At 43.6% G+C, this 15054-nt stretch overlaps 1 protein-coding gene across 1 annotated transcript in view; it reads left to right on the plus strand.

Moving 5' to 3' along the window:
- Nucleotides 1–15054, plus strand: part of FBXO15 (F-box protein 15) — a 395164-nt gene that overhangs the window by 115167 nt on the left and 264943 nt on the right. The window contains exon 6 of the mRNA XM_078687513.1: nucleotides 8642–8851. Within this exon, the coding sequence (XP_078543639.1) occupies nucleotides 8642–8851 (210 nt within the window). The remainder of the gene's footprint in view (nucleotides 1–8641; nucleotides 8852–15054) is intronic.

The following is a 15054-nucleotide window of genomic DNA, read 5'->3' on the forward strand; positions in this document are numbered from 1 at the left end:
AGCATATCGAAAGTCCCCTACCCAGGTGTCTTTCTTTCAAATGCCAGTTGTGAAGGATTTTCTCGAGGGTCTCAGGAAAGTGTATCCTCCCGTGAGGGCTCCTTCACCTCCTTGGGAGCTTAATGTGGTTTTGTCTAAATTGATGGGTCCTCCATTCGAACCTATACATAAGGCTTCCCTTCGACATCTGTCGTGGAAGGTGTCCTTCCTTGTAGCGATCACTTCTGCGCGCAGGGTGAGCGAGATTCAGGCCTTTTGTGCTACAGAACCCTATCTCGTTTTCCATGCGAATAGAGTGGTGCTACGGACTCATCCCAGATTCCTTCCTAAGGTAGTCTCGGATTTTCACATTAACCAATCAGTGATACTACCTACGTTTTTTGCTAATCCGAGCTCTTCAGCTGAAAAAGCTCTACACTCTTTGGATTTGAAAAGAGTTTTGAAGTTTTACCTTGATAAAACTAAGAGTGTTCGAAAGACTGATCATCTGTTTGTGAACTACGGTCCTCTGAATACGGGCTTGCCTGCATCCAAGAGGTCCATTTCTAGATGGATTGTGTCATGCATTTTGTTATGTTATCAGTTGGCACGAAAACAGCTCCCGGGTAGACCGAGAGCGCACTCCACTAGAGGAAAGGCTGCTACTATATCAATGCTTAAAAATGTTCCTGTTCATGAAATTTGTAAGGCAGCTACATGGCGTTCGGTTCACACCTTTTCTCGCCATTACTGCCTTGATTCTGATGCTCAAGCGGATGCCCAAGTTGGTAAGGCATCCTTGAGGAATTTGTTTGGGTAATATCTACATGAGTGTACCATTTAGAGAGTCTGGTATTGGTCCGCTGGGTATGGGATGGGCTTGCTACTCTATTCAGTGCTTATGACTATTGATGAGTATCCCCTGGAAGAGAAGGATTAGTTACTTACCTGTAATCCTAGTTCTCTTCCAGGGGTATACTCATCAAAGTCATAAGCACACCTACCCGCCTCCCCGGACGAATACCAGAACTGTCTCTTTTACATGTTACCCATGCAGTTATCACACTATAATACGCCGTCCAAAAGAACTGACCTAACTGTCACCTGTGGTGCATGATGGGAGCCTGGAGGTTCACAGAGGTCTTAAAGGCACGGCAACAGTTTTTTCTGTTGTTACAATGCAGCCTATCTAGGCTAAAGCTGCCTCTATGATCCTGCCTGTTTTTACCTTTGAAAATAAAGGTTGTGTGTTTCAAAGAAAACCTAGGCAGTGTTTTCTTCTTTACATTATCATATAATGTGTTTTATATGTCCTTATTTAGCAAATGTAAAGATTTTACAGGCTATTGTGGCAGTTTTTTGAGCCTAGTATGGTTATTTTGGGCTGCATATGTATATGTATATGCATATTATCTATATATATATATGGTTATTTTATGCGTATATATATATATATATATATATATATACTAGTTTATCTAGTGCACAATTATATCTCATGCATGACTAAGTGTTCTTTAGCATCAGTGCAGTATAGTGATCCTGCCTGTTGCTAATCAACTACCCCATTGAGTTCACTTTACCACCCTTGGGCCCTACCCATAAAGGACATGTTGCTATACATGTGCACTGTGTGTGCACACATGCGGGGGAGGTGGGGCATGCAGGTGCTGGGAAATTACAGTGGCTATGGATGCACTTGGTTTTGAATTAGCCAGGGTTTGCAGCTACTTGAAACCGCATGGAGGTGCATGTGATGCCAGAGGCAGTTTTGGAGCAGAGGTTGGGTCTGCGTTCAGTCACAGGTCTGGGTGATGAGTATACATAGGTGTTCTTATCGCCTGACAGCCTGGACATATTGTTTGATGTCGAGGGTAAGAAGCTTTCTTGTTTATTTGATCTACTGGGCAAGAGACAGCCCAGTCCGCTGTAGCACAACCCCATATGGCTGCCAGTTTCTCCAGTATTGGATCTTTCATAGATTCACATGCTTAAATCATCCCAGTCGTCGTAGTGGGATTCCCACAGTATACATATAGAAGCAGTAAATAGAACTACTATAGGCTACCATGCAATGAAGAGTCACAGCAATAGCCTATCCACTTTCTTTTGTAAAAAAGAATCAAACTTAATCAACAGCCAATCAGGCGACGGCACCCTGTAGAACAATCCCAAGAGAGGCTAGGTTCCTCAGATTTTCTACCGCACGTCGTGTGAAAGGGAGTGTCCCTGGGCTCTGCTCAGTTTCTCTTGTTATCCAGTTTTCCAGCAGTTTTCTTTCCAAATATGTCAGAATCTTTGAAGAAAGGTCTCTTTAGGTCATGTGGTAAGAAGAGGCTGCATGCTGAGGATCCACATGTATCTACTGCCTTTACCCTTAACATAAGGTAAAAGACCGCAAAATCTGTAGAACCTTCTCGACAAAAATCCTCCAGGATAGAGCGGGTAGATGATTGATTTGGTTACAGAAACTTAAATCAAAATATGACGTCTCTGAGGATGAGGAGTACTCTACCTCACAGACTTCTAAGGAAACAACCAGAAGCAGAGAGAGTTCTCTTGAATCTCCTGAAGTTTCCAAGAAGAAGACTTCAAAAAGGTCTCGTCAGGAAGAGGAAGGCACATCACAAAAAGGAAAGCTTTCATTTCCTACTGAGGAAAAAAGCCATAAGAAAGAAAGAAAAATAATTTTCTATCCACTCCATGAAAATCTGTCTCAAAAAAGCTTGTATCACTGACTGCATTAACTTCTGGATCACAGGGTGCCCAAAAACGTCATAGTCGAAAAAATCTACATAGTTGACGACTGACTTGACGATGGTCCCGTCTGTGAGAAGTTGGCCTGGCATATGATGTCCACTATTCTAGTGGGCACCTTGCACCAGTCCAAACAACCCTTATTGATGGTAGGTTTAGACAACCTTTATAGAAAGCTATCCTACTGGTAGCTGTGGAGAGCAGCCTTCAGGCTAAGTCTTGAAGGAATGTAAAGCAGCTTGTTTCACCAAATGAAAGTACACCACACAAGGTATATATATAAAATATATGTATTTATTCTAAACACAACCCCTCTAGTCTCTTTATGAGGGTAGAGGCCAAAGTACAATACAAGAACTTTACATAGCACACAGTAAATAGCACAGTATACATTATGCCCTAGGGGCCTCACAAACCATATACTAAAAAAGTGGTATAAGAACCACATGAGAGATAGAAGTGAGGCCTAGGGCCTGTAGAACCGCTGGGGCAACCAGGAACCACCCAAGGTAGGGACGCAGGAGAACCACGGGGGACACGTGCAGTGTCTAAACACAGCCGCAAATAACCATTGACTTCTATAGAGGAAATACAAGTTATATAATTTTAAAGATTAAGGACAGTTGGGAGTGAACTATGATGGAACCCCTTTAGACTTAGACACTTCGAGAGTCAAGACCCACGGGAGCACTGGAGTACTTGTGTTACCTCATCCAGGGAAGCCGGGTGCATAGGTGTCTTTTGGTGTCGGGATTTGTTGTCGATTCCAAAGGAGAGCTGCGAAGAAGTGCTCCAGGCGACCAGAGGAAAAGTGTCCGGGTGGATCCAGGGTGGATTGGAGATCTGAAGAACCTGAAAGCAGAGGCGACCGAGTCTGGGTCACTAGCCAGTGACCAGGTTGGCGACAGGAAGATGCCAGCCGATGTTGGGTGCTTTAAGGTGAAGTAGGTGAAGCAGGTGAAGCTTTACTCTTCAGCCATGAGGATCAGGAGGCGTCGACGATGACCAGAAGCTGGATTCAAGGTGTTCCACGAAGGATATCGAGTGCTGCAGCGTCGGTATCCGGATTGGACCCAACAAGCCTTGGCAACAGCAACCCACTCAAGAAGACAAGATTGGCTAAGGTGCAGACCAGCAAGGTCTGAGGGACTCACCCTTTGGAGGGGAGCAACCAGGAAAGCCCAAGAAACAAAGGATTGTCCTCTGTGGGAACCCACTAGCCAACGGACTAGAGATCGTGAAGGAGCCTCGAGCTGCAGTGAAGAAAGGGGACTCCCAGAACACTCGTGGAGTGCAGGCCTCTCGGCTTCGGGGCAAAAGGTGCTCGGGGCAAGGGCAACAAATAGCCCAATGCTCAGCTTCGGGAAACTTCAGGAAGTAGGTGCAGTTGCAAAATTGCAGGATGTCCAGGAGTTCCGATCCCACGTCTCTCGTGACGGCTGCGGGTCTCAGCTTTGCTGGGATCTCGTGTCGGTCTCCGAGATGTCTGGAAGCCCGTGTCCTGTGTCGCAGACTCTTCGGGATCCGGTTGGAGCCTCGAAAATGCAGCCCGGCAAAATGCTCTTAGGTGCCTGTTTGAACAGGGAGGTCACTACTTGGCCCCAAGGGAGATTTTTCCGTCTTCCAGTCGATATGGAATGTCAAAGGTCCAGGATTTTGTCTTCAGAGTTTCGTCCAGGGTTATCTAAAGTCCTAGGGACTGGGTTCCTATACTTGTACTAAGTTTAGGGGATGGACTAACTCGAAGGTCCCACCTATGGAAGGACCTGTGGAGGGGGTGGTCACACCCCTTCCCCTTTGTCCAGTTTCGCGCCAGAGCTGTGGCTGAGTGCCCCAGCAACCGGTTTGAACTGAGAAATGCATGGAGCACCTTGTGTGCCCCAGGCAGTGTCTCAAAAGTATTCACTGAATGCTACCCACCCTGCCCCAATACACTAAAGCCTGTATGGGGAGGTGCTGGCCCCTCCCTGGACAAGAAACCTATTGTCCAGGCCTCCCCTGCCGGAGTTTCGTCCAGCAGCAGGAGGTCAGACTTGTGTCTGTGGCAGCAGCATCCATTTAGTGATGCGGAGGCTCTTTTAAAACTATTACCAGGTATACCAGTGTGTACATGTCTTCTCCCTCTAGAAGGGTGGAATGCCGGGGGGGTGGGCTGGGGGGGGGGTAGTATTCCAAATCGTTTGACACCAAACACGACATGTTTTGATAAAGCCAAACCAAAGTTAGCATTAACCGCGAGGATTATAATGCACTTAAGAGTATATTGTATTGCTATATCCTAGAACAGCTATAAGGAAGAATTTCCAAAACCTGCAGAGGGGCTCAGCTCCTGCTAGGGGCTAGGGCACCCTCTCACACAAAATCAAGCTCTCTGCCTTCAGGATTGTCCAGGCCTGCCATGGGAGTGACTTTTAGGTTAATATGTGTCTATATGTATAAGTAGTTATAGGTATACTATAACTCAGTAAGGGGTGCTTAAACCACCCCACCCAGGCTGCAAGTACAGACCTGTGGTGCCATTTTTGAAGGCTTCCCAGGGGTGGCATAATACATGCTTCAGCCCCTGGTAGGCCTCTGGGGTACCTATGCCCTTGGTACCTAAGGTACCATTTACTAGCGGCTCACAAGGTAACTCAGTAACCAATCTGGTATGTACCTAAAGTACATGCAATGAATTTGGAGAGAGAACGGCTAGGCTAGGCTGTGGTCCTGATTAGCAGGGCCACAGCCAGAGTAAAGTCGAAAAACCAGTGAAACACAGCAAAAAGTGGGGGTAACCATAGGAAGCAGACCCTACTCTCCTACACCGTCGACGACCCTTCCAGTGACGACGATTGCTACACCGCCGACTACCTCATCGTCAACGGCAACTCTGAAGACTACAACTTTTTCATCGGTGGCCTCGTCTACGACGGTGGTTCCATCGTAGACGACCGCGTCAAAGACAATCTCGTCTCCGATGCAGGCGACGGCTTCATCCGTTCCTGTCCTGGTTGACGAAGCTGGCGATGCTATATCCCATGCCTGGTCGTAAGCTTCCGTCTACCTTACAGCTGAAGTCTTTGTATCCATCGACGTTCTCCTCGACGAGGCAATTTGTGCAAAATCCAGCAATAGTATCACCTTTACCTCCTTCAACCTTTTTAGAGGAATGTGATGACTATGGGATGTTTGGACCTGCTGATAGTCCTTCTCAATTACATTTCAAATATCAGGAGGACAATGATGAATATGAGGGATACTACCAACAAGAAAGTCACCCTCCTCATGCAAAAATTCAGTATATGGAACCAGATAGTGAACCTATGGTCCACCTTCCTGTTACTTTGGTACAAAACCTTCAGGACTATAGCACACACTTTCTTTCAGTGCTTGTTCCTCTACCTCCACTGCCACCACTGCCTGCTGCTTCTCCACCACGTACCTCTGTACCTCTATCTGCGTCCTCCCGTGCGGGTGATACTTGTGTGCCGCAACATCATCAGGATACTTCTAATGAAGGAGAAACTGAGGATAATCCACCTCACACGGAGGGACAAACCGGAGATGAATGGCATGACTACGTCATATCAACACCGGCATCTCCCTTTCCGCAAATGGTAGAGTCTCCACCAGAGGATATCGGCGGCTTTCATGCCTTAATAGAAAGAGCTGCGTCGCGTTTCCAGCTGACGTTAACGGTAAAGCAATTAGACTGCTTTCTCTATGATTTCAAAGACCTATCTCGGAAAACTGTTAGGTCTATACCCATTGCAGACCACATATGGGAAGAAGGCTTAAAGGTAATGAGGACACCGGCCACAGTTATCCCTCTCTTACTGAGGATTGACAAAGTATAACGCCCTGGAGGATGCTGCAGCTGGTCTAGTAGGACATCTTAAGCCTGACTCAGTTATCTCGCAGGCCGCTCAATGGAGATCGAGGTACCCTCTAGCGCCAATTACTGCTCCACCTGACAGAGAAGGGAGGCGCTCAGATAACATCGGAAAAAGATTTACAACCACATCAGGTGCAACTGTTCGTACTGCCAACGCCCTTGCGATTTTAGCCTGACATTGATCATTTCTTAGATCTTCTTCCAGATAATAAGAGGATGGAAGCAAGGAAAATCCAGCTTGAGGGGAAAGATCTGCATCCGAAATTATTGATGCTTCTATGGATATTGCTTCCTTAGATTTCCGTCAGCTTGCTGGAGCTGCTGTCCTAAGACGCCAGCGTTGGCTGAAAGCAACTATGTTCCGCCCTGATGTGCAAAGCAAGATCTTGAATATGCCATTTGATAGTGAAACATTACTGACCGTAGTTCCAGTATACAAATGTGCACTCTTTTATAAAATGTACCAATTTGAGGCTACTTGAAGTTAACCCTGAATGCTCTTTGATTAAATGCAAACACGTACAGAACACTGAATGCAAGATTGTTGTTTTTTGTTTACAGACTAATATGAGCACAAAAGTAATCTGCAACTTTAAAAAAAATGTTTTGCTAATCTATTGTACATCTTTCAATACCATTTCTCTGAGGTATCATTACATAACACGTGTTTGATCCATCCCAATTCTTAAAGAAAATGACAAAAAAGCACCTAGAATTATATTTCTGTGCGTTGGTGCAAACGAAAGACTTTCAAGAATTCACAGGAGTTTATAGTAGTATTTTGTGTTGTAAATATTTATTGTATAGGCATAATAAAATGTCATTTGCAATCATAAAACCATTTTTAGAAAGCTGACAACTGTCATAAATAGTTAAAAATAGCATATAGATATTTAGATTAGCAATCTAGGGTCGATACATATTATTTCAAGAGAAGACAATATGCAACGTCCAGGAATTTACAGAAGGAGGCCTGGAAACCACACTCCTAGCAAACCTTTGTGAATTCCATTTTCACATGGGCAAATTTGTTTCTGATGTGAAAATCTTCAGAGCGATTTCAAATTAACCTTCATTAAATCCCATTTTTTGCCCATCCTAGAGTAAGTTTTACTCCTGACATTTTCGGGAGTACATTTTCAACCTTTGCACCACGGGAATAGATTGCAAAGTAGATAGTTAATAAGCTTAAATATATAAGTTTTTGAGTGTTCACAGACTAGCAGTGCATTTCAGTGATGGCACTACTTCTTCCTGTTTACTTCCAGCCCCAGTATTTGGACTGCAGAAGGATGGCAATATCAAAGTCCTGCTGGAATCTAAACCCTAATGTAATGTGAGCCGTGGTATAATCAAAGAGGCTATTACCAGAACTCCGATTATAAGTCTCACACTACCAATTACAACTCTTACTGTGCTCCATGATTAGCTGTTGCATAATTGCGGTATCTGTCTCAGACTGCTCTACAGCTGGCAGCACAGCCAATAAATCAGGCTGGTAAATGAAAGCAGTACGTCATAGATTGAGTTTTTTGTGTATGTGTGTTGGTATCGTGTTGTGGATGGGCATTCTGGTGAATGCAAGAATGAGTTAATGGGTGAACGCACAGATGCTTAAGTGTCTGGATTAGTGGCAGAGTGCATGAATAGATGAATGACCACTTTGTCTGAACCATCTAGACAATTTCAGGTATTAACCACACAGCTTTTGGCTTTGCCTTTGCTTTACATAAATGGTGGCGACTGTAGTTACCTGCCCTTCCTCTTTTCTGAATTGTATTGGAGCAGGTGCAAATTTTGTTTGCGCCTTTGTCAATAATTTGCAATTTCTCTGCCCGTTTTTGTGAAACATTTGGGTGTCCCTCACCGCTTGGGACTCAGTCAGAAAACCTTTTTTAAGACGCTATTCTTCCATCGGGTGACCAACATTTTAAAAAGGCATTGCAATGTTAATGATTGTCAGAACCAGGGCATGAGTTTACAAGTGACTTGTACAATACTGTTCATGTTGTCTCTCCTTGTTGACAGGGCTGCTGGATTGTTGTGGGCGATCACACTCAAGGATAAGTCTGGGAAGGAACGCGTGATGGAGCAAGTGGAAGTTTGCTTCAATGATACCTCTGTCACAATCTTTTGGTATAGTCTAGCATGGCCATGTTTAGGAAGTTTAACAACACTGCAGTTGCATGGTGTGACTCCACTGCTGCATGAGTGCTCTAAAGTACCCAACAAGAATGGGTGAGTTGTATGTAATGTGAAAACACTTTTCCCAAGCTGATATTCAATTTTAACGCTAAGCAAAAAGTTGCATATGTTATTACTTACAGCATATTACCTGTTTACTTGATATTCAAAATGAGTATTTGGGACCGTATATAACGTGTTCCTAATTTGTACAATGAAATACGCATTGGAAAGTGATTTCAGGTTGATCCCAACATCATCAGTAACTGAGAATGTGTTGGCTGCAAAGGCAGTTCCCCAGGTGTCTTGTGAAGTGTAACATTTCTGCTGTAGTACTAACATGTTTGCTTCTTCAAAAATAGCTCATTTCATGTTGATGTTAGTCTGGGATGCCACCTGTGGCTCAGGTGTATGCTCTTGCGCCCAGTTTGAAAACCTAACCCACCTTCGCATGTAGTTTTAAATGCTAGTCTGGCTCTGAAAAATACATAGTTGGACTGCAAATTGTTTGCTGGCTTGATACCTTGGGAAATTGCCATTCTTATGGTGGCCACATTTCAGAACTATTGCAAGACTTTTAGAAGTCTGTAGTTCATAATAGTATTGGTGCTTCCAGTCAATGCACATTAGCCTAAACAAGAGCTCACTGTATGGACGAAGAGGTAGTTATCGGTCTCCATGCATGGTTGTGATTCAATCATTATGGATATGTACTCAGCTGATAGCTCTACCTTTTGATGGAGGCAAATCGAATTTCACTCTTGAATGTTTCAAGCTTACCTATTCTGCACCATTGCCTTTTTCCAGCCGTGAGAGGAACGGCTTTTCCTCACTCGTGGGTGCACAGCGAAGGGAGCGGTACGCACGGCCAGCAGCAACACATCCTAGCACCGCCGTGAGGGGAACGGCTATTTACTGAACCACAACTCCCAGAGTTCCCTGTTTGGCGCGGCCTAGTGACGCCATAGCAGCGACTCCTCTTGCCTCATTAAAGTGCTCCCGCCCCACACAACGCGGGACGCGCTTACCTATTCTGCACAATTGCCTTTTTCCAGCCGTGAGGAGAACAGCTTTTTTTCACTCGTGGGTGCGCCGCGAAGGGAGCGGTTCGCACGGCCAGCAGCAACACATCCTGGCACCGCCGTGAGGGGAATGGCTATTTACTGAACCACAACTCAAGGATTGAATATGGATGTACTACTTTAGCAGGTCTACCAAAAATTTCCACGGCACCCCTAAAAGCATGTCTCAATACTGCTGCAAGGCTCATCACCGGAGCTAGGAAATTCGATCATATCACACCACACCTGAAATCTTTAAACTGGCTTCCATACGAAGCGAGAATCCAATTTAAAATGGCATGTATCACACACAAAGCGCTTCACTTCAAAACACCAAGATACCTGGCTCAGAAAATAGAGCTATCTGGAGGAGACAGACCGGCCAGGAGTGCCAATGAACTGCTGCTGAGACCACCCATCTTCCGGAAGAAGAAAACATACGACAGAGATTTTTCAGGGGCAGCGCCTAGAATCTGGAACTCACTCCCACCAAATGTTAGGAAAATTACTAACACAGCAACATTCACGAGGGAAATTAAGATTTTCCTAATGAATATGTTTCTCACTTAGGCAAGAAGAGACATCACCACCGCCGCGACAATGTGAGGCCAAAGCAGAACTACTAAGGGAAGTAAATAGAAAGCCTCTAATTGCACTGGGAATAATCTAGAGGCGATATACTTACCCAGAACCTGAAGGGAAAATGCACAGATAAAGACTAGTGGTCCTATTGTTATTATACTACAATTTACAGTACTGTAAGCAATATGAATAGCATGTATGATAAACTTAAGAAGAACACAGCTGAAATGATATTGTAATTTGCACATGCCGATTGCAAGTGGTAGGTTAATATACTACGCTATTGTACTTGTTAGGAGAAAAGACTGTACAATCGTATACCTACCCACCACATATCAGTATGAATCGTTTTTCTACATTACTTTATACCTTCCTACCTCATTCTCTGAATGTTTATGATATGCAAGATGTAGCCCTAAACCACTTAAAAATCTTTAAAAATACTTTTTTTGAAGAATCTTTATCTTGATTGGACATTTTGTACTACTGTATCTAGATTTGCTCAGGTTGTGAATTGTGTAGCACTTATTGTATTGTATGGTAGTTGTATTTGTATCTGTGAAGCGCTCTGATACCCAAGGGTCACGTTCGCGTTATACAAAACTCTCTAAATAAATAAAATAAATAAATAAATAAACAACTCCCAAAGTTCTCTGTTTGGCGCGGCCTAGTGACGCCATAGCAGCGATGCCTCTCGCCTCATTAAAGCGCTCCCGCCCCACGCAACACGGGACGCGCGCTGATGGCACCCGGGCGAAGCCGGGGACATGGGCGGGACCGTCTTAGGCCATCAAAGGCCGGGCAGGGCCACCCCCCTAATGCCTGCAACAAACTGGTATGGTAATTTAAAAGTGGTGAAAGGAATTGAATTGGTTTAAATGTGTAAACTGTGTGCCCTGAACTTTATTAACCCTTAAGTTGTGGACAGACTATTGGCCCCACTGAAAATGGCACGAAGACGGACAAACAAATCCATGTTGGATAAAACGTGTCACACCATAGATGCATTTTTAGTAAAAGCCGTTAGTGCTTTATCAGAAGAGATTAACCGTACGGAGAGACGTTTGTCCTTAGGACAAAACACTGTGCTCAGTGATAAGAACAGTGAGGAACTAATCCTGTCTAACGAAGAAAGAGTAATCATTTCTGAGACACCCCCCACTGTAAGAGATGGTTCTGGTTATGTTGAGGATATCAATGACACTGTAGAGAAGCCCTCCTGTATTTCGAACACACCTACATTATCTGTACTTACCACTTCCCCTAATGTCTCACCCACCCTTCCATCTAAAATTACCGGGCAGAAAAAGAAAACAACTGGACAGGGTAACCCTAAGGCTAAGAAAGAGAAGAGATATCCTACACGGGGGAGCACAGTAAATGCATATAAAAACCCACCCCCAGAGACTACGTCCATGGAAGTCATTTTTGATAAATTAATCGTATTACTCAGGCCACTTCATGACAGAATAGATAATATAGCCAAGGAAGTCCATAAACTAAACGGATGCCTTGAGAAAATCTATGCAAAAATTGAGAAGGGCAATCCGAAGACAGATACCTGCAGGGAGGACTTTACCCTGGCTATTGATAATGGTAGTAATCTCACAAAACTTAATGCAATTAATCACCACAAGGAGAGGACATGGATAGGGGACTCAAATTATAGCGTGGTGTCAAAGGAAAATCCCAAGCAGAGTAGAGTTAAACCTGTTACTGCTCCTAATCCCGGAAAGGGCCAAAGGGAGAATTTAACTGTAGGGGCCAACACTGCCCTGACAATAGACAGTAACAGAGCAGGTAATACAGATTGTATACCCTCTAAAACAAATAATGCACCTCTATCTATCGATTTACCCCCCCCGAATGCGCGGCCTATCTGGCAGTTCTAGTGAATGTGCCTAAGCTAGGGAAGGATCAGTGGGAAAACCATGCGGCACTTAAAAATAAAACATTACACTGGCTGACCAATAACTGGTTTTCCGCTCTCGGGGGCAAACCAGATATTGGTAACGCAACGGGTGGGATGGATTGGCCCTCTCAAGAAAAAGTTTGAGGGAGACTGTATCATTATTAACTTTAAGTCCCCGGGCTGGGCGAGGAATACCTTAGCGAACGCTCCACTACCGTCCCCCCTGGAGTATAATACGACTCTCTTGCCATTGGGATACTTTTATAGGCACCTAATGACGAGTAGGAATCAGGGCAGCTTAATACATAACACTAATTGTTTTCCTCGGGTACCATTACTAAAGAAACCACCACTCTACATAAATGTCCCCTTACACAACAGATATCAGTTTTTTACCCCTTTGAAAGAGAATAACTGACTTATGATAGTCAACGGAATAGCGCAGAAATCCAACTTAATAGGGAATGAGGATGCCATAAATTTAGGAGCGACACCAGATGTTGGGTTGCCTTTTTTCCACCCATTGTACAAGTAGCCCATAACAAGTCCTATTGTAACATGGCTGCAAATATAGATCGTAAACTGCAGGATACAATTTTAGAGGGGCAGTCAGAAACCCGGATAATAGCAAATGCTGTAATGCTAGAGCCTTTAATTAACAAGAACCTTAACAATCTGCACCCATTGAGCAAGCCTCTCACAGTTGGTGTAAAGGAAGGATATACACTTATGACATGGAATATAGCAGGTCTTAATAGGAAATTAGACACGCCGTTTTGGAAAGACCTCATTACTTCAAACTATGATATAATCTGTTTGCAAGAGACCTGGCACAGAGACCCAATTGTTGTAGAGGGATATACCTCTAAATGGATTAATGCTATTGAATCCACGTCCGGAAGGGCCAAGGGTGGTCTTTTTACCCTTGTCTCTAACAAACTTGTGGAATGCAAAATTAAAAGTTGTATAACAATAGATCATCACTGCCAGTTAATGAGGCTCCAATTTCATAAGGGTAAAGATTTGCTTCTAGTTAATTACTACAACAACATCTTTAATAGTAATAGGGGGAGTGTATTTCATAATTTGGAAAAAGAAATAGAGAGGGCATTGCTAGAACCAAATAAACAAGCTATTATCCTCTGGGTCGGCGATTTTAATATCCAAGAGTGCCCGCTGGCCCAATCTAACATTTGTGGATTTATGGAAGGTTATAATGTAGAGGATAACACTGGCCAGATGCATTTTCCACATGGCGAATATGTTACAGTAATAAACTCTTTAATAGCAAAGTTCGACCTCGAACTTTTGAGTTGCACTATGACTAGGGACAACATTAAATGCCCAACTTTTACCTGCAGCAATGACGCTACTACTATCGATCATGTCTTAATCTTGTTTAACAGTGAATACGCTAATTTATGGATCACAGAACAGGTTGTGAGTGATCATAATAGTATTTCGTTATCACTACTGTGTTGGGGGAATAGACAACCAAATAACACAAAGTGTATTACTAATATAACTCCTATACGAGCAAATGGTATGAGGATTAAATGGGCGGGTGTTGACCCACAAAAAATACATAAGGAAGTGATGGTTAAATGCAGATGGGAAATAGATCACTGTCTTAATGAAGAGTTATCTCCATCAAATCTGATTCCTATCTTCCTCAAAATTAATAAGATTATAGAAGGTCTTTTTACGAAGAACTATAGTGGGAAGAAAAAAGTACACAAGGGGGGTTCGATAGGAAAAAAAGGTTCTAAATCTGAAGCCTGCAATTATAGGCCAATATTGTTGCTTGACTCTTCCATTAAGGTAATGAGTAGGATTTTGTTGAAAAGGCTCGAAACGTGGGCCTTGGATAACAAAATCCTCTCACAAGCCCAATACGGGGTTAGGAAGGGCTTAGGCACACTGGAACAGTGTGTCAACCTTGATCCTCTTATCAGCAAGTATACATTAGTGAAAGGGGGTAACTTGTTTTTATGCTTTGCTGATCTAAGTAGCGCTTTTGACCTTGTGGACCACTCTTTATTGTGGCGCGTACTGCTGGATAATGGTGCCCCAAAAGAAATTGTGTACTTCTTGGGAAGAGTTTATGAACGATTATCCAGTAGAGTGCGCTATGGCACCACAGGCGAATGTATCCAGTCTTTTAATGTTAAAAGGGGCATCCGACAGGGTTGTGTCGTGGCGCCACTTTTATTTTCATTATTTATTAATCAAGTGGATGCAACCCTAAAACAGATACCCACGGATGCCCCCACGATTGATGGACAGGCTATCCCGATCGTATTATAGGCAGATGATGCGGTTTTACTATCACTTACCCCAATTGGCCTCCAGCGTCTCATTAATAATTGTATATTGTTCATTAATGGCAGAAAACTCTTAATTAATAAATCAAAGACATTTGCGATGGTATGCGGGAAAAAAACATCTAACCCCAGTAAGGCTTTTTACCTGGAAGGTACAAAAATGCATTCAGTTAAATCCTTTTGCTATCTTGGTATAACATTCGCAGGAAATGGGAAATGGATATGTGAACAGGATAATATACGACATAAAATGAGTAGAAATACCAATAGTATCTTTAGATTTTCAACCAAAGTGGGAGCAAGAAGAATTAAAGATATGGTGACCATCTATAATTCCAGGTGTGTATCTTCCGCTCTTTATGGTGCAGACATTTGGGG

The sequence above is a fragment of the Lissotriton helveticus genome, chromosome 4_1 (assembly GCF_964261635.1).
Source record: "Lissotriton helveticus chromosome 4_1, aLisHel1.1, whole genome shotgun sequence".
In the NCBI taxonomy this organism is placed as follows: Eukaryota; Metazoa; Chordata; class Amphibia; order Caudata; family Salamandridae; genus Lissotriton; species Lissotriton helveticus.